Source organism: Cherax quadricarinatus, chromosome 25 (genome assembly GCF_038502225.1).
Source record: "Cherax quadricarinatus isolate ZL_2023a chromosome 25, ASM3850222v1, whole genome shotgun sequence".
NCBI classification, from domain to species: Eukaryota; Metazoa; Arthropoda; class Malacostraca; order Decapoda; family Parastacidae; genus Cherax; species Cherax quadricarinatus.
In genome coordinates, this window is record NC_091316.1 from 2,244,230 (window position 1) to 2,264,189 (window position 19,960).

Genomic DNA, 19,960 nt, shown 5'->3' on the forward strand with positions numbered 1-19,960 from the left:
GAGGTTCCTTGATGCTGGTGAGGGGCTCTTGAGCTAGGGATTTGATCTGTGCTCTGGTTCCCTTAATTGAGTCTGAATACCTTACATCCACCCCCCCCCCACATGTATAATTCTACGGGTTAGGCACTCCCCCATGATCATAATACGTAATAATAATACACCAACTAACCTAGGTGAGTGAGAGTTCACTGTGCATTACAACAAGCAGTGATTTTACATCTCACAATTCCTGAATGCGATAAGATTAAAGAAACAGAGCAATAGGTTGATGCTTCTGAAAACTTGTTGCCATGGGATCACAGATGTGTGAACACAGGATTCACATGCGAGAAGCTCCAGATTACTGCTTAAATTCTCATTTTACAGAGACCCCAATGCCAACTTGCATCCTAAGAGAAACTTGGCTCATATACATACAAACCAAATTTTCTGAATACCTTCATAGATATTACCATCCTCACACTCTAACAGTATGTCACATTTTTCAAAAATACTGATCTACAATACTCACATATACAGCTGGATGCTCAAACCCATTATTCTCAAAAGCCCCTTCCAAGCCTCCCTCAGATGTTCCCTACACCCACTTTTATCCAGCCCTAATATTTACCCTATTAATAAACTTAACTTTCCATATCAACTGCTTCTCTACTGTCTGAATTACTGTCAAGCCCAGAATGTTCAGATCAATCCAGGTCAGAAGCTTCCTGAACTTATGATCTGTCCCCCCTAGCTCACAAACTTCTTTCTATCCACATATTCCTCAACACATGTAATTTTCTGCATTTGCAAATAACAATTGTGACAACTCTCACTCTGATTCATTATCTATGCTCTAACATTCTCTCTTTTTTCCAACCCCATCTATAAACACTGTGCTATTGCACACTTATGCCGAAGATCTACTTTTATCTGAAAAAAACTTTCCCCTTCTCTCGTGTACACTCAAACCTGAGCCTTATTTACCTCATAAATAAACTTTACAACTTATCATCTGTTCCATACATTTGCAACATTAGCCTTATTGCTGCCCTATGTACCTATGTAGATTATTTTTTTCTTTGCTGAGGAAAAAAACAAATCATACATGCATTAAAAATATTTCAAAATAAACACATACCTTATAATAAGTTGAACCAGTTTTAACAGGGGCAGGTCCAGCAGAATTATTTGCAGCATTAACTATATGTGTAATGCCATGACGGAGAAGGTACTGCTCATTCATGGCTGCATCACTGAAAATAAATTACTGTCAAGTACAATATATTATAATGAAAGATAAGAAAATTAAAAATATATTAGCATTAGGTTTATTGCTTAATATCAATGTTGCTTTTTCCATGGTACCTCTTGAGTTCAGTGCTTTAGCTTGACAAGGGTGTGATCCTTGACTTTGTGGCCTACAACATATCCCAGCCATAAATTTGACTTAAAATTGCAATCACGGACTAGTACCCATGTTTTGAAGCAGTGACAGTCACATTTACTATAATTATTTATACAACCCTACCACAGTTTCTTCCTGGCACAGTAGGTATATTACTTTGTGTTGAAAAAATTTCAGAATCTGGCCACAGAGATAAGAAAACACAGAAAGGGCATCCAACCTCTATGATTTTCTTGTGCCCCATGATGGCATTACCTTTCTTCATCTTCCTTCTACCCAGTATTAGCCAGCCCTCCTCATTCTTTTCACCCACTTTCCCTTGTGAAGGCAGAGGGCACTGGAGTTGGCAGATAAGGAAGAAGTGAAAGTTCATGGGGAAGGTGAAGAATAGGAAAGAGGGAGAATGGGCAGAGGAACAGGGTTTGGGGTAGTGGGTACAGGTGGTGTGGGAGTTAAAGCAGGATGAGAAAAAGAAATTGGTAGAGGAGCAGGCAGAATAAGTAGAGTAAAAAGGGAAGAGGAGCAGCATTGAAAGTGAAGAAAACATAAGAAGTGAGGCAAGGAGTGGATGGAGACAGAGAGACTGGAGGAGCAGGTAGAGAAGGTGGTAGAAGCGGGTCTTGGTATCTTTTGTAAACCCACATGGTGACAGGGAAAGGGAGGTGGTTAAGGAAAGAAGACTGGTAGGATAACTAGGTGGGTGGTGGTCACGGCGAGGGCTGGTGTAGTGGAAGGTGCGAATGAGGGTGAGGTGCTGGGAGGTATCATGACCATACAGCCTGCTGGTAAAAAGCTAGGTTAGGATTTTAGTGGTCATATTCTCAACAGATAAGGCCCATGCCTATGGTAAAGACATGCATATCTACTTCCTGATACCATATGATTATACAGTACTGTTTACATGTGTATTTAAAAACTATTTTGAAGTTTGCCAATATTGTGCACAAATCTCTCCACATTTATGAGACTTTCTGATATTAACTTGTTTTATAATCACTCATCTATTATTCTCTTCAATATCTTTAATGATGGTGAAAGTGTGGAATGATGGTGAAAGTGTGGAATGATGGTGAAAGTGTTTATTTCTTTTTTGGGTCACCCTGCCTCAGTGGGAGACAGCTGATATGTTGAAAAAAAATCTATAATCATTATGGGATTACTCATTAATTATTATTATTAATATAATCAAATTAAGCACTAAACCTGCAGGGGTCACACAGCACTGCAGGGAGGGATGTGTGAAAGTAGAAATGTGCAAAGGCTAAGAATGAGCAAGAGGTAGGGGAGACTGCAAAGTCTGGGGTTAGCAGTGGTGGGGGTTAGTGAAATAAAATTTAAATCAAAGTTAGTGTAAAATGTTAGTTTCAGTTAAAAAGTCAAAGTTAATGTAAAATGCTAGTTTCAGTTAACAAGTCAAAGAGAGAATCTGCATCAAAAGTGGGACTTCCAGCAAGGAGGTGAGCAAGAGTAAGCATGTTGGGGCAGTGGAGACACTGCAAGTGGGTTCTTCGTGTACTCTGATTGGCTAAGACAATCAATTAATAAGTATTGGATGGATAATGCAACCTGACAACCCTCATAGAGTGGTGCTAATTGTTTCTCTATGTGATATCCATGAGTGAGCCGTATGCATTCAATACATAACTACGAAAGTGTAGTCTCTCAAGCCCAAAAACACTGGGAAGATGGCCAAAATCCGAAACAGTTTGATAGAAAACAGTGTTGTGGTTGGGGTTGCCTATCAAGGTGGTAGGCTTTGATGCCAGTAAAGAGCTTCTGATAAAAGGAACTGGAGCTACCCTTCCCTTCCTCACATTAAAACAATTACTTCTCATTCCCATGGTGCTGTATGTCCCCATTTATCTATCTTTTTTTAATACACCAGCCACCTCCCACTGAGTATAATGACCCCTTCCCCCCAAAAAGGTATATGTATTTTCCCTTTTTTGGGTCAGCCTACCTTGGTGGGGGTGGCCAATGTTAAGTAAAATCCATGATCTATTTCGGTATTCCTAATGTACCTGTAAGTGTTGAGAGAATTTTTTTTTCATGTTTATTACTAGAGAATACAGGTAGTAGACTGGTAGACAGCAGCCGCCCAGGGAGGTACTACCGTCTTGCCAAGTGAGTGTAAAACGAAAGCCTGTAATTGTTTTACATGATGGTAGGACTGCTGGTGTCCTTTTTTTTGTCTCATAAACATGCAAGATTTCAGGTACGTCTTGCTACTTCTACTTACACTTAGGTCACACTACACATACATGTACAAGCATATATATACACACCCCTCTGGGTTTTCTTCTAATATTTTCTTACTAGTTCTTGTTCTTGTTTGTTTCCTGTTATCTCCATGGGGAAGTGGAACAGAATTCTTCCTCCATAAGCCATGCTTGTTGTACGAGGCGACTAAAATGCCAGGAGCAAGGAGCTAGTAACCCCTTCTCCTGTATAAATTACTAAATTTAAAGATAAACTTTTGTTTTTCTTTTTGGGCCACCCTGCCTTGGTGGGATACGGCCGGTTTGTTGAAAGAACTAGAGAATACCTCATCTGATTGGCTTCAAACTTTCAACGCTGGTTTATTATAAGTAGGGAAAGGTTAATTTAACTAGTGGCATATGCAGGTATCCCTCTGGTCAATTTTATATAGATTATTCATTTTTTTTTTGTTAACTTGAGAAAACCTTTTCTGACCAGCTTGAAATTTTCAACACTGGTGTATCCTATGTAGGATAAGGTTGGTACTGTTATTATAGCATGTAGGTGCCAATTTGCCAATTTTATTTTTGAAATAGTTGTACTTTTTCTGTGAAATAACTTGAGTCTGCCTCTTCTGCACAGTTTCAATTTTGAACTTTTGATGCATCTTATGGACAGAATGGTACATTATAAGTTTAGACTGTGTAGATGCAAATTTGCCAATTTACTAACAGTTAATAAACTTGAAGTTGTGGAATTACAAGCAATGACTAGAGAATGCTGTTCCTGTTCAGATTAAAATTTTCAACAGTGGTGGTCTTTGCTTAACCCTTTCAGGGTCCAAGGCCAAAATCTGAAGTCACGCACCAGTGTCCAAGAAATTTTGAAAAAAAAAAAAAATTATTTTTTCTTACAGAATTAAAGAGCATATTTTTGTGAAGGTAATAAAACAAAAAAAAATTAGAATCTGATCATTACTTACCGAGATACAGTGCCAAGAAGTTTATAGAAAATGATGTGGTGGCGGCAACATCGACAAATTCCACATACGCGTATTATTTTGTTGTTTTAGTTGTTTTTTCTTTTCTTTTCCAATTTTTTTCTATTCCTACTAACATTTGGGGCCTGAGAGACCAATACTGTATATAATTGATATATATATACTCACTGTATTGAACACAATAACCGCACTAAAGTTATTATCATATTATTGTTTACCACTGTTGTTTATTACAATAAACATGCACAAATATTGTATAATACTAATGTTCTATCATATATTTACAATCACTGGACATGGTTTTAGAACTGCTGGAGCTTGTGGAACTCCTTGAAACAAGGCACCATGCACAGAGGCACCTTACATTCCTCACACATAAACCGAGTGTCTTTGCGTCTTTGTTGCTGTCGTTTTGTTTGTGCACAGACAATGCATCTCTTCTGAGCAAATTTCTTTTGAGTTGAAGGAAGCTGTATTATGAAATGATCACCTTCTCTCCTCAAACGCTTGGGTATATTGTGATGAATTCGAGGACCATGTTGTACTGCAGGTGTTGTTACTTGGTACTTCATTATGAGTTGTCTGACAACAGACAAACAAAATTCACCATACGGTGGTCTGTTACCAGTCTTTATTTGGTACATATTATATGCATTCAGCATTGAAATGTCCATGAGATGGAAGAAAAGTTTCATGTACCACTTGTAACTCTTACGAACACAGTCAACAAAACCAATCTGCATGTCACACTTGTCAACCAAGCGCATGTTTTGTGTATAATCAATCACTGACACTGGTTTTCGAATACGTTCATTAGTCACTCGATCAACTTTGCCACTGTCTTGCATTTCATTACGGTGAATGGTTGTCAACAATGTGACATCTCGTTTGTCATGCCACCGTAATGCCATGATGTCATTGGCAGTAAACACCTGCACGTCATCACCATGAACACCTGCGTTGAGCCTGGGCATATGTTTACGATTAGAACGCACTGTGCCACACACATCTGTCTTGTTCACTCGCATGAAATCACTGAGTAATGGGCTTGTGTACCAGTTATCGGTATATAATGTATGGCCCTTACCAAGATAAGGTGCCATCATGTTTCTCACTACGTCACCTGAGATACCCAATAACATCTTGGTATCTTTCAATGTTTTACTACCCGTGTATACAACAATATCCAACACCAGGCCACTGTCACAATCACAGAGTACAAACAATTTTATACCAAAGCGGTTCCTCTTGCTCGGTATATACTGCTTGAATGACAGTCTACCTTTGAACAAAATCAAAGACTCGTCAATTACAAGATTCTTGAATGGATAAAAGTATATCCTGAACTTTTGTTTGAGATACATGAAAACATTTCTAATCTTGTATAACCTGTCACTTCTGTCAGGCCTGGTTTTGTCAGAGAAGTGCAACATACGTAACAGTAAGATAAACCTGTCCACTGGTATTATTTCACTGAAGGATGGGGTACAAATTAGCCGATCTGTGGACCAGTATGCTTTTATATTATGCTTATAGACGTGAGGCATAAGCATTATTGTTGCAAAAAGCAAATACATTTCTGCAACAGTCGTCTCTTTCCACCTGTGTAGTCTTGACTGTGGTGATAAGATCGTATTTGCCATGGTGTACTGAAAATACTTATTACTTTCCCTGACAATAATTTCCATCAATGGCTGGTCAAAGAATAATTCAAAGAATTCCAGTTCATTGGCCGTGGTTCCAAGGGGACAGGTAGGTAGAATTCCACTTTGAGAGTCATCAAAGTGGTGAGGGCTGGGAACAAAATTGGGATTTTGCTGCCAATCCCAGATACGGTTTGCTGGTGGATACTGGACATCATAGGCTGGTTGTACGGGTGGTTGTGGCGGGCTGGTGGGTGACGCTCCGCTTTGTCCTTGAACTGACGAGTCAGCAGCGTGGGTCCCCGCGTGGCACAGTGAGTCATGCATGGCGGTGCCACTACCACCACCAGCACCACTAACACCATCCACTGATGCCTGTGGCCCATCCATGCCAAGTGTAGCCACATCATCCTCACTATCACTACCTAAAACGGGTGTAGGGCCACGGGATGTACTCCGGGATGTACTCTGTCCCCTGGGCACAGCATAGGGTACACTACCCGAGCGCATGTGGCGGCGAACATACCGACGCTTCACTGGTGAATATGTTTCCTCACTATCACTACTCGAATGATCGTCGAGCTCAATAAAATCACAATCCACGTCAGAATCATCGTCATTACTGAAGTCAGAGGCCAGGCCACGGGAAAATATTAGTTTTCTCTTACGTTTAGGAACACCCGACCGTGAGTCACGAGTGCCCACACCAGAGGTAGAAGGTCGAGGATCGTCGGGGATTTCTGCACTATTATCGATATCCTGGTCATTATTTTCGGTCACTAACTTATCAAAGCCGTAGAATTCGTCTTCATTTCCACTTCCATCAGTGTCAGAACTATCAGACAGGAAGAGGAGAGTCCCAATTTTCCGGGAAGTGAGAGCTGACTTGCGACGAGGCATGGTGAACAAGGGTGACTGAGCCGGCGTTCCCACAATGCTATGCAGGCGCCTAGATTTTTTGTTTATGGCGCACACCCACGGCGCAGACCCATTCTTTCACATGTAGGCCTATGAGCGCTTTCGTGCTAAATTTGACGGCGCTAGAATTTTGGCGTAGATCTACGGTTTGGACACTCACCAAAAATCCGTAGATCTACGGGACGGACCCTGAAAGGGTTAAAGGAAGGTTCATATTGATTTTGAATTATGTAAGTTTTATTTGCCAATTCTGTTAAACAGACTTCCCTGCAATCCTGCAATAACTGGAGAATGCTCAGAGAAAGTTTTGAACTAATTTTGGGCTGTGTAGATGCCAGTTTACCAATTTATTGAAAAAAAAAAAGGAAAAAAAATGAAGTATCAGCTTCATGTGATAATTTGTGAATGCATTTTCTGAGTGCCTTGAAACCTTCAGTGCTGATAGCTTGAGAAGGCAACTCTTGAGCAGCTTTAAACCTAAAGTGCTGGTGTATTGGTCTGTGCGATAATTAGAGAATGCCTCTTCTGATTGACTTAAAATTTTCAATGCTGAGCTTTAACACCATTAAGATTCATTCTTTTTGTGTGCACTGAGGTAGAGGAGGCTAGGCTTATGAAGTGTGGAGATATGTTTCTCTGATCACACAGAGACTGAAAGACTTCTGGTTGCCTGTCTCCTTATGCAAGTAATAGTGCTTGTGAGACTTCACGAGTGACATTAACCCATGTGAACATCTTTCCTCTTATTACTATTAAAATTGTCTTTCACACAAAATTTCAGAAAGTGAAAATAAGCCACATGAGAATACAGATTGCATAATGAGACACTAAAGGTTTCAGACAAAAAAAAAAAAAAAAAAAAAAAAAAAAAAAAAAAAAAAAATCAAATTGTGAGGCTCTTGTGTTGCATTGGCAAACTTTAAAAGAGCCCTTAGATACATAGATGGGAAATGCTACAGAAAGGTTGTTCAAGTTGGAATATTTGGTGGTGATATAGGAATTGCTTTAAAAAAAAAATAAACTCCAAAACAAGCTATAAAAAAGTCTAAAGAGGAGTTGCAAAATGACTCCCAGAGCTGAATAAATAAAAGTTATGAAGAAACACAGAGCATTAAATGTGTCTTTGTTGACAGAGAAAAAAAAAAAAAGATGGCATAATAACCACATACAGCATAAGATTATAAAAGTATATAAAATAATAGATAAGACAGATTTCTCAATGTCATTAACAGGGAGAGCAAGAGGTCATAGTATAAACCGAGAAAGGACAAGTACCTAAAGGATACCGGAAAATTATTCCTTACAAAATGAGTGATATAACTAGGGATGCACCAGAGCATCAGTATCAGTATGAATATTGGTGGGTAGTGGCCAGTTTTGATGATATTGGTATCAGTATTGGCAAGTATCAACAAATTTTGAGAATATCAGTATCAGCTAATTTGATCAGTACAGTGGTACCCCGAGTTTCATACAGCTCCCATCAACAATTATGTAAGTGTATTATTGTAAGTGCTTTTGTACGTGTATTTTTGGGGGTCTGAAATAGACTAATCTAATTTACATTATTCCCTATGGGAACAAATTCGTTTGGTAACGGCACTTGAACAGCCTTCTGGAACGAATTATGGCCAAAACTCGGGGTACCACTGTATCAGTATCGGCCTAAAATTAAGTATCGGTATCAGCAAAAAGTTTGTCATCATCCCATCCCTATGTACAGTGGAACCCCGGTTTACGTTCTTAATCTGTTCCAGAAGGTCAGTTAAAATCCGAAAAAATATTACCCATAAGAAATAATGTAAATCCAATTAATCCGTTCCAGACACCCAAAAATATTAACAAAAAACACATTTTATAAAGAATAAGTATAGTGTGTTACATACGCACAGAAAACAATAAGGAATAAATATAAAGCACTAATTTTAATGAAGAAATGAACATTTAAATAACTTTTACCTTTATTGAAGACTTTTGTTGGCATATTCTTTACAAGACCCGCATGCAACTGCCTTGCCTTTTCACAAATTATCGCCTCCACAACACTCCCGCTAACTGTTTTTCGTTGATTCACACTACAACAGCTTCTCAACATCTTCGACTGTTTGCCATCACTACCACCCTGTACCACCTTCTGCCACCATCACTACCACCCTCTACCACCATCACTACCACCCTCTACCACCATCACTACTACTCTCTGCTACCATCACTACCACCATCACAACCACTACCACCCTCTACCACCATCACTACCACCCTCTACCACCATCACTACCACCCTCTGCCACCATCACTACCACCCTGTACCACCATCACAACCACTACCACCCTGTACCACCACAACCACTACCACCCTCTACCACCATCACAACCACTACCACCCTCTACCACCAATGTTTTGGATGAACGTGCAGAGTATTGCTCACTGAACAAGTGACAGAGGTAGACTGAGTCGCATACGTGTGAGCGGCCGTATCCTGGGTGGGTGGACACATCTGATACAGACGATTTCCGAGTGGAGGTCTGAAACCCGGGGTAAAATTTCACCCAAAAAAGTGGTCGAAATCCGAATTGCATGATATCCACACCAGATGAAATCCGGGGTTCCGGCTACAAGAGAATTTAGTTAGTGATAGAGCCAATGGAAATTTTAACATAATTGTGTGAAGATTAGATAGCAAATGCAAGACACCATAAACATAGCTCTCCTTCTGTAGCTATAACTATGTACAGTAAAGTAATAATATTCAGTCAATTATAGGAGATTCTATGAGAGATAAGCATACATTTGTGCTGAAACAGGTGAACGCATTGGTTTCTTCAATGCAGTTGGAGATGAAATCTAAAAGTAATTACGTTTCATTAATTTTCAATGCATATACGTACGGTACACAACTTAGAAACATACCAGTCGCCTAGGTATAAGTTTGGGAAGACTTCATCCATATCTGCACCATCCATAAAGCGTGAGATGTGCATCCTGATCTCTGGAATGGGTCGAAGTCTGGTCTCCACAGTGGTCACAATCTCTCTCAGATCCTCATAATCTTTAAAAAATGTTTTAAGACAAAATATTAATTCTCAAGCATACTAAGTCTACTCCCACATAAACAAGTATTTTTATTATATAGTAAGCTAATAGGGTACTGTATACCTCTGTACACTACTGGTTGCAAGTTTATCTGAGCACTAGTACAATAACATTATAATGATTTCAAAGTCAGTACCTTACTCCATGTTATGCTGTTATTTATACATTGTTACATATGTTGTAACTTGCACAGTTACTATGCTGTTATTTATACATTGTTACATATGTTGTAACTTGCACAGTTACAGTTTAGTGCTGAGAAAAGATGTTTATTACAGTACAAAAAAAAATTTAAACATGCTTCAAAAAGGAACTGGTTTAAAGATATACAGACTTACATGATGGAAATTCCAATCCTTTGAAATGCATTTGCATCCCCATCCTGACTAATGTTCAACGGTTCTTGTTTCAGATGAATGTTGACTGCAGGCTCTTGACCCACTTGCTTGATTATTGAGACCCTCGGCACTTCAATTCTCTTTTACAACCAGTGGATGACATATGAATAATAAATTGCCTGCATTTACATTATGAAAATTAGGGTTTGACATAAGCATCAAATTTACAATGATACAGTACTTTTTTATATACGTATAATGCCAATAAATAATATAATTACTCTGCTTAGTAATATATTTGCTTTAATGATACTAATGACAATGCATTAAAATGGGAATAAAAGGAATCATAGCACATAATAAAGCAGACAGGCTGAAAGCTAAAAAAAAAAAAAATACTAAATAATATGAGCTAATGGAAGGTCATGATACTTGATTTTTTTGTGTGTGATTATGCAGCTGTGGCTATTATGTAGGTTCCTCAGGGGTGCTTCAAATGCATCATTAGAGGTACGAGAGAGTACGTTTTCATACCCACAACTTAAATTGACCAGTCCTGCCACAACTGAAACAAAAAATACATGTGATTACCCACATGCAAACTAGGCTTTTCGTTCATTAATTTGAATATGGAATTAAAAAATGTGGATACTTGAATTTGCATCAGCTACACAATCCTAACTTAATTAATAAAAGGAATGAACTTTTAAATTGCTTGAGTTATCAAGGTCCTCCAGGCAAAGGACTTGAGTACGGTACTGCCAAGGATGTGACCCATAACCACTGACTACACTCAGGTACCTATTTACTCTATATGAGCAGGGGAAATTGATGTAAAGAGACTTGCTCTTGCTCATACACCTCATCAACCCTAGGATTTGAATTGAGTTATTATTATTATTATTTATGGAAAGTGCACCACCTAGAAAAAGAGGTTAAAGAGATAGGTGTATCGAAGGAAGGGCAACAGAAGAATGGGTGGTGCTGTCATAGTTGGTTTATCATGTCATAAGACATTACAGTTGGTTTATCATGTCATAAGACATTACAGTTGGTTTATCATGTCATAAGACATTACAGAGAGGAGGGGAGTCAGAATAAACATGTCAGAGCATTGAAAGCATCTGCTCTTTAATTAATGGGACACTTATTTGGTTGTGAGCTGACTAAAAGATGATTTAGCAAGATCACTAAGATGTTCATTTAATATTTTTGACAATAATAAAGACAAAGCAAATACATAACTAAAAGAGCTAATAAATGTTGCACCACTAGCATATCAAGAATAATAAACTATTCTATAATTGTAAATCCAGTACATATTATAAATACAGTGGTACCTTGAGTTACGAACTTAATTCGTTCCAGGAGGCTGTTCGAGTGCCGATACCAAATGAATTTGTTCCAATAAGGAATAATGTAAATTAGATTAGTCCGTTTCAGACCCCCCAAAAATACACTTACAAAAATACACTTACATAACTGTTCGAGTTGGGAGCTGTTCGAAACTTGAGGTACCACTGTACTGTACTGTGATACATGATAATATGTGATACCATGCTATACTATACAGTTATTCCTACAAATTTACAGGTTGGTATATGTTTCAGATTTTCGTTGGAAGGCTGCCAACATTTTAAAAAATATACATATATGTATAGATAATGTCACTTTGATCTTACAGTCATAAGAAATAATTGCAGAATATAATGATAACAGGGATATCTTGCTACTCCAACTTACACTTTGGTCACACTTCACAGACATGCACATGCATATATATATACATACATCTAGGTTTTTCTCCTTTTTCTACATAGCTCTTGTTCTTCTTTATTTCTTCTATTGTCCATGGGGAAGTGGAAAAGAATCTTTCCTCAGTAAGCCATGCGTGTCGTTTGAGGCGACTAAAATGCCGGGAGCAATGGGCTAGTAACCCCTTCTCCTGTAGACATTTACTAAAAAAGAGAAGAAGAAAAACTTTATAAAACTGGGATGCTTGAATGTGCGTGGATGTAGTGCAGATGACAAGAAACAGATGATTGCTGATGTTATGAATGAAAAGAAGTTGGATGTCCTGGCCCTAAGCGAAACAAAGCTGAAGGGGGTAGGGGAGTTTCGGTGGGGGGAAATAAATGGGATTAAATCTGCAGTATCTGAGAGAGTTAGAGCAAAGGAAGGGGTAGCAGTAATGTTGAATGATCAGTTATGGAAGGAGAAAAGAGAATATGAATGTGTAAATGCAAGAATTATGTGGATTAAAGTAAAGGTTGGATGCGAGAAGTGGGTCATAATAAGCGTGTATGCACCTGGAGAAGAGAGGAATGCAGAGGAGAGAGAGAGATTTTGGGAGATGTTAAGTGAATGTATAGGAGCATTTGAACCAAGTGAGAGAGTAATTGTGGTAGGGGACCTGAATGCTAAAGTAGGAGAAACTTTTAGAGAGGGTGTGGTAGGTAAGTTTGGGGTGCCAGGTGTAAATGATAATGGGAGCCCTTTGATTAAACTTTGTATAGAAAGGGGTTTAGTTATAGGTAATACATATTTTAAGAAAAAGAAGATAAATAAGTATACAAGATATGATGTAGGGCAAAATGACAGTAGTTTGTTGGATTATGTATTGGTAGATAAAAGACTGTTGAGTAGACTTCAGGGTGTACATGTTTATAGAGGGGCCACAGATATATCAGATCACTTTCTAGTTGTAGCTACACTGAGAGTAAAAGGTAGATGGGATACAAGGAGAACAGAAGCATCAGGGAAGAGAGAGGTGAAGGTTTATAAACTAAAAGAGGAGGCAGTTAGGGAAAGATATAAACAGCTATTGGAGGATAGATGGGCTAATGAGAGCATAGGCAATGGGGTCGAAGAGGTATGGGGTAGGTTTAAAAATGTAGTGTTAGAGTGTTCAGCAGAAATTTGTGGTTACAGGAAAGTGGGTGCGGGAGGGAAGAGGAGCGATTGGTGGAATGATGATGTAAAGAGAGTAGTAAGGGAGAAAAAGTTAGCATTTGAAAAGTTTTTACAAAGTAGAAGTGATGCAAGGAGGGAAGAGTATATGGAGAAAAAGAGAGAGGTTAAGAGAGTGGTGAAGCAATGTAAAAAGAGAGCAAATGAGAGAGTGGGTGAGATGTTATCAACAAATTTTGTTGAAAATAAGAAAAAGTTTTGGAGTGAGATTAACAAGTTAAGAAAGCCTAGAGAACAAATGGATTTGTCAGTTAAAAATAGGAGAGGAGAGTTATTAAATGGAGAGTTAGAGGTATTGGGAAGATGGAGGGAATATTTTGAGGAATTGTTAAATGTTGATGAAGATAGGGAAGCTGTGATTTCGTGTATAGGGCAAGGAGGAATAACATCTTGTAGGAGTGAGGAAGAGCCAGTTGTGAGTGTGGGGGAAGTTCGTGAGGCAGTAGGTAAAATGAAAGGGGGTAAGGCAGCCGGGATTGATGGGATAAAGATAGAAATGTTAAAAGCAGGTGGGGATATAGTTTTGGAGTGGTTGGTGCAATTATTTAATAAATGTATGGAAGAGGGTAAGGTACCTAGGGATTGGCAGAGAGCATGCATAGTTCCTTTGTATAAAGGCAAAGGGGACAAAAGAGAGTGCAAAAATTATAGGGGGATAAGTCTGTTGAGTATACCTGGTAAAGTGTATGGTAGAGTTATTATTGAAAGAATTAAAAGTAAGACTGAGAATAGGATAGCAGATGAACAAGGAGGCTTTAGGAAAGGTAGGGGGTGTGTGGACCAGGTGTTTACAGTGAAACATATAAGTGAACAGTATTTAGATAAGGCTAAAGAGGTCTTTGTGGCATTTATGGATTTGGAAAAGGCATATGACAGGGTGGATAGGGGGGCAATGTGGCAGATGTTGCAGGTGTATGGTGTAGGAGGTAGGTTACTGAAAGCAGTGAAGAGTTTTTACGAGGATAGTGAGGCTCAAGTTAGAGTACATAGGAAAGAGGGAAATTATTTCCCAGTAAAAGTAGGCCTTAGACAAGGATGTGTGATGTTACCGTGGTTGTTTAATATATTTATAGATGGGGTTGTAAGAGAAGTAAATGCGAGGGTCTTGACAAGAGGCGTGGAGTTAAAAGATAAAGAATCACACATAAAGTGGGAGTTGTCACAGTTGCTCTTTGCTGATGACACTGTGCTCTTGGGAGATTTTGAAGAGAAGTTGCAGAGATTGGTGGATGAATTTGGTAGGGTGTGCAAAAGAAGAAAATTAAAAGTGAATACAGGAAAGAGTAAGGTTATGAGGATAACAAAAATATTAGGTGATGAAAGATTGGATATCAGATTGGAGGGAGAGAGTATGGAGGAGGTGAATGTATTCAGATATTTGGGAGTGGACGTGTCAGCGGATGGGTCTATGAAGGATGAGGTGAATCATAGAATTGATGAGGGGAAAAGGGTGAGTGGTGCACTTAGGAGTCTGTGGAGACAAAGAAGTTTGTCCTTGGAGGCAAAGAGGGGAATGTATGAGAGTATAGTTTTACCAACACTCTTATATGGGTGTGAAGCATGGGTGATGAATGTTGCAGCGAGGAGAAGGCTGGAGGCAGTGGAGATGTCATGTCTGAGGGCAATGTGTGGTGTGAATATAATGCAGAGAATTCGTAGTTTGAAAGTTAGGAGGAGGTGCGGGATTACCAAAACTGTTGTCCAGAGGGCTGAGGAAGGGTTGTTGAGGTGGTTCAGACATGTAGAGAGAATGGAGCGAAACAGAATGACTTCAAGAGTGTACCAGTCTGTAGTGGAAGGAAGGCGGGGTAGGGGTCGGCCTAGGAAAGGTTGGAGGGAGGGGGTAAAGGAGGTTTTGTGTGCAAGGGGCTTGGACTTCCAGCAGGCGTGCGTGAGCGTGTTTGATAGGAGTGAATGGAGACGAATGGTTTTTAATACTTGACGTGCTGTTGGAGTGTGAGCAAAGTAACATTTATGAAGGGGTTCAGGGAAACCGGCAGGCCGGACTTGAGTCCTGGAGATGGGAAGTACAGTGCCTGCACTCTGAAGGAGGGGTGTTAATGTTGCAGTTTAAAAACTGTAGTGTAAAGCACCCTTCTGGCAAGACAGTGATGGAGTGAATGATGGTGAAAGTTTTTCTTTTTCGGGCCACCCTGCCTTGGTGGGAATCGGCCAGTGTGATAATAAAAAAATGAGATTTGGGCATAGGAGAGTCATATTTAGCTAAAAACCATTGGATAATTGAAGCTATTGCCTGGTTACCCATTAGAGAATATGTTATATACATAACTGAAACCTGCAAATAAGTTGATTATTCAATTTTCTTGTATTCACTGTAACTCACCTAATGACCATATGAACAATTACAGCACTGTTATTGCCTTATTAATCTTAAGTTAGTCTTAAGTTTGCCCAAAATGCTCTGCATATAAAGGGGCTCTTGGCATGTTCACCAAATTGTTACACTCCTTTGTACAAACATGTATCATGCTAAAATAAAAATTGTTATTGTTGTTATAACGAAGCTTGCAAATTTGTAGGGACAACTGTACTATAACCCTAAAATATATGTGGAGACATTATATTCAAGTATAACTTCCATAAATATTATGTAAGTAGTACAAGTCAAACATAAATACATTACATGCAGTTACTTGGGTGGTGGCTTAACAAAAGAGGAGTTACAGAAGTTGTAGATGATGTCTTGCTCTTCAATGAATATAATAAGGGCCACACATAAGTAATCCAGTCATTATCATCCATCATGGAGGTCAGGGAGTTGTTCAGTTATCTCAGGAGGGAGGTCATTAATCATCACAAACCTGTTATCTATAAAAATATGAGTGATGACCATTGTCAGTTGTTAGGAAGTTGAAGTTTACTGAATGGTTGCTATCCATCTGGTAAGTGGATGCAGGTGAGATTTTAATCCAACTTTTTCTCAGAAAATTAGTCTATATAGATACCTGAAACCCATGGATGGTGAGTGGGAATCTGCAACAAACTCTAACAATAGTGAGATAGTCTTAATGACTAACATTTGAAGTCACATTCACTTACCTGTTTACAGCAGATTATTAATGTGATTGTTATTTTTTTTAGCTCAACAGCTGTCTCCTGCAAATGCAGGGTGACCCAAAGATAAAAACACATTCACCATCATCTACTTAATCAAAGTCTTTCCAAGTGTGCTGACATCATAATCAGATTGCCCTCCAATGGTAGCATCCCTGCCCCTCTTTCACATTACTTGCATTGCCCTTCCTACCTCCAGGACTCAAGACTGGCTAACCAGTTTCCCTGAATTCCTTCATCAAGTTTACCTTGCTCACACTACAACATCTTATAGCTATGATTCTTCTTTTTCATGGTGAAGTACTAAACCCATAAGGGTCATTCAGTGCTGCATTGCAGAGATGAATAAGTTGTAATGAGAGAAGACATTGGTAGAAATAATGAGGTTACACTTGATGTGGTAAATAAAGGTGGGACCATCAGGAAGAAAAGTGGGTAAAGTAAGCATATTAGGGTAACTGAAATGAAATCAATGCTCTCTGATAATGAGATAGTTGACAGCCTAGATGGCCTGACATTCATTGCAGAGTGGGACCACTGCTTCTCATAAAAATGAATTTTAAATGTTATATAATTTTTTTTAATTTCCCAGAGGTCTTTGCCTGCTCCAAGAGTATAACTGGGTGGTTTTGAGTTCAGTTATTTTTGCAACTAAAATATCTCATCTCCTTTTCATCTTACTTCATTCATCTTAAAAATATGTATGTATATAGCAGAATAATAAAAGACTATGTATTATATAAATTTGCTGTAATTTTAATTGTTCAGTGCAGATATAGTATTAAAGAATGATATTACTGACACACTGTAATCACACTATTAAAATTTTTGCAGTTACAGTGGTACCTCAGGATACGAACAGCTCAAAACTCGAACAATTATGTAAGTGTACTTATGTAAGTGCCAATATTATTGGTACCATATACTTAAAGTCCATCATCTCTGCAACAGGTAACAAATACATATATAATAACACTAAATATAAACCTATCTCATTCATGCAACACAATTCATTCAATATTGGCACTCGAACAGCCTTCTGGAACGAAAAAAATTCGTATCTCGAGGTACCACTGTATTAGGTGATATTATCACAAATCTTCTATAGGTTGATTTTGGAGATGTGATGCCAGTTATTCTACATGTTTAAGTCATCACTATACAGTATACACATGCATGTACAGTGGACCCCCGCATAACGATCACCTCCCAATGCGACCAATTATGTAAGTGTATTTATGTAAGTGCGTTTGTACGTGTATGTTTGGGGGGTCTGAAATGGACTAATCTACTTCACAATATTCCTTACGGGAACAAATTCGGTCAGTACTGGCACCTGAACATACTTCTGGAATGAAAAAATATCGTTAACCGGGGGTCCACTGTACTTGTCTTTGTTTACAGCATTTCTTGCTCTCTGATGATATCTTATTCACAGAAGTACTTAGAGCACTGTAATTTTAAGTTTGCCTTTTCCCACCTCAACAAGTTTTTCCTGTTGAGTGCTATTCCTGCCTACATTGTAAATCATTCAGTGCAGGACTTGTACACACAAGCATATCAGTCATAACTTGGAAAATTGGGCAAGGACACACACACACAAAAAAAGATATACTATAACCATTACTAAAATAAATGTACGTATATGGTTTTACCACATAGTATCAAAGAAGATATGTAGTATGTAATATCAAAGAAATTATGACTTTTACTTACTAAAGAATTTTCTTCTGCTTACAAAGTGAAGATTGTGCATTAGTGAGGAGCAAGGAACTGACATCTGGATCAGTGTTGGTAATGCATAACAACACACTGCAAAATCCAGGACATGAGACTATGCAAAATAATCACAGGGAGGAGTTGAATGATAGCTCTAGACCTTTTGTTACAATCCAAGCAGATTTTTTCAGGGGAATGACTATGGAGAGAGTCATTCCTCTGCATTTATTGCTAGTTTGGAGGGATATGTTGTGTATCTTTATATGTGTATACTTCTAAACTGTTGTATTCTGAGCACCTCTGCAAAAACACTGATAATGTGCGAGTGTGGTGAAAGTGTTGAATGATGATGAAAGTATTTTCTTTTTGGGGATTTTCTTTCTTTTTTGGGTCACCCTGCCTCGGTGGGAGACGGCCGACTTGTTGAAAAAAAAAAAAAAAAATACTCACGTAGTACCTGTACAATTTATATGATCTAAATTATTATTATGATTTGGCTAACAAGATGCCACAATTAATTCATATGAATGCTCCACAATCATTGAATGTTTTAACATTATTTTTGTTTAGTTATGGTCTGTGTGTATGTGTGTACTTACCTATTTGTACTCTATTTGTGGTTGCAGGGGTCGAGTCACAGCTCCTGACCCCACCTCTTCATGTGTGTGTGTGTGTGTGTGTGTGTGTGTGTTAGACTTTCTGACATAGAAAAAGAGCTATACAATGACAGGTTTTTCAAAATAGGTCAATGAAAAATACTGCACAAAAATTTGGCACTGTACAAGAGTGCCTGGGATCAATGACTTCTATATATTTTAATTATTCAGAATATATAAAGGTGGCTTAATATAATGGACAATGGTTGATGTACCAGTATGTGATAAATATCATCCATTTATGAACTAAATTAATTTCAAGATAATGGAAGAGCAGGAGCTGCAGACAAAGATGTTATGAAAAATTCTCATTAATCACAAACCATTATTTAGCTAAAAACTCATACCCATACAAAATGTTATCTGCAAATATGCTTCACTTGGTTAATTACCTTGGCATTTAGAGGAATTACCTTGGCATTTAAAAATAATGTTGAGATGAGGAAAAACTTATTTATTTCTTCAATAAACTACTAAATCTTTCATTAATAAGTAAGTAAGTTTATTCAGGTTTACACAAATACAGTTACATAGAATTATCATACATAGCAGCATATGTGTAGAGAACCTGGGATAACCCAAAAAAGTCAGAGTGACTTATTTCCATTGGGGTCCTTTTACCTTATTATTATAATATGAAGGTTATAATATTTTCTCATTATTCTATAATGAAGATAACATCTTATTATCATACTAAAAAGACTATCTACTACACGAGGGTCATTAAGACTATCTACAATATGAGGGTTATTACTAGGAATATGGTAAAATTCACACGTATGTTAGCTAAAAAATAGAAAATCATTCCCCTCCCTTTCTGTAGCTACATTCATCAGACACCTTTTGGCACTCTTCTTGAACTGGTTCATGCTATGACTGGCTTTGACATGTGCGGGTAGTCTGTTCCATTCCTTTATTGCTGTACAATAAAAGGTGTTTGAAGCCTGGCCAATGACTGTGG

The 19,960-nt window shown here is 38.3% G+C and overlaps 1 protein-coding gene across 3 annotated transcripts in view; it reads right to left on the minus strand.

Moving 5' to 3' along the window:
* LOC128690067 (dual specificity protein phosphatase 3-like) overlaps window positions 1–19,960 on the minus strand; it is a 73,173-nt gene that overhangs the window by 13,030 nt on the left and 40,183 nt on the right. For 2 of the 3 annotated variants that reach the window (XM_070088550.1, XM_070088549.1), the window contains exons 2-4: window positions 10,580–11,144; window positions 10,059–10,197; window positions 1,121–1,235 (exon numbers count right to left, since the gene is read on the minus strand). In XM_070088550.1, the coding sequence (XP_069944651.1) occupies window positions 1,121–1,235; window positions 10,059–10,197; window positions 10,580–10,622 (297 nt within the window). In that variant the 5' untranslated portion in view covers window positions 10,623–11,144. Of the gene's footprint in view, window positions 1–1,120; window positions 1,236–1,642; window positions 2,167–10,058; window positions 10,198–10,579; window positions 11,145–19,960 lie in introns of all 3 variants that reach the window. The other variant, XR_011392396.1, reaches the window with a different exon arrangement.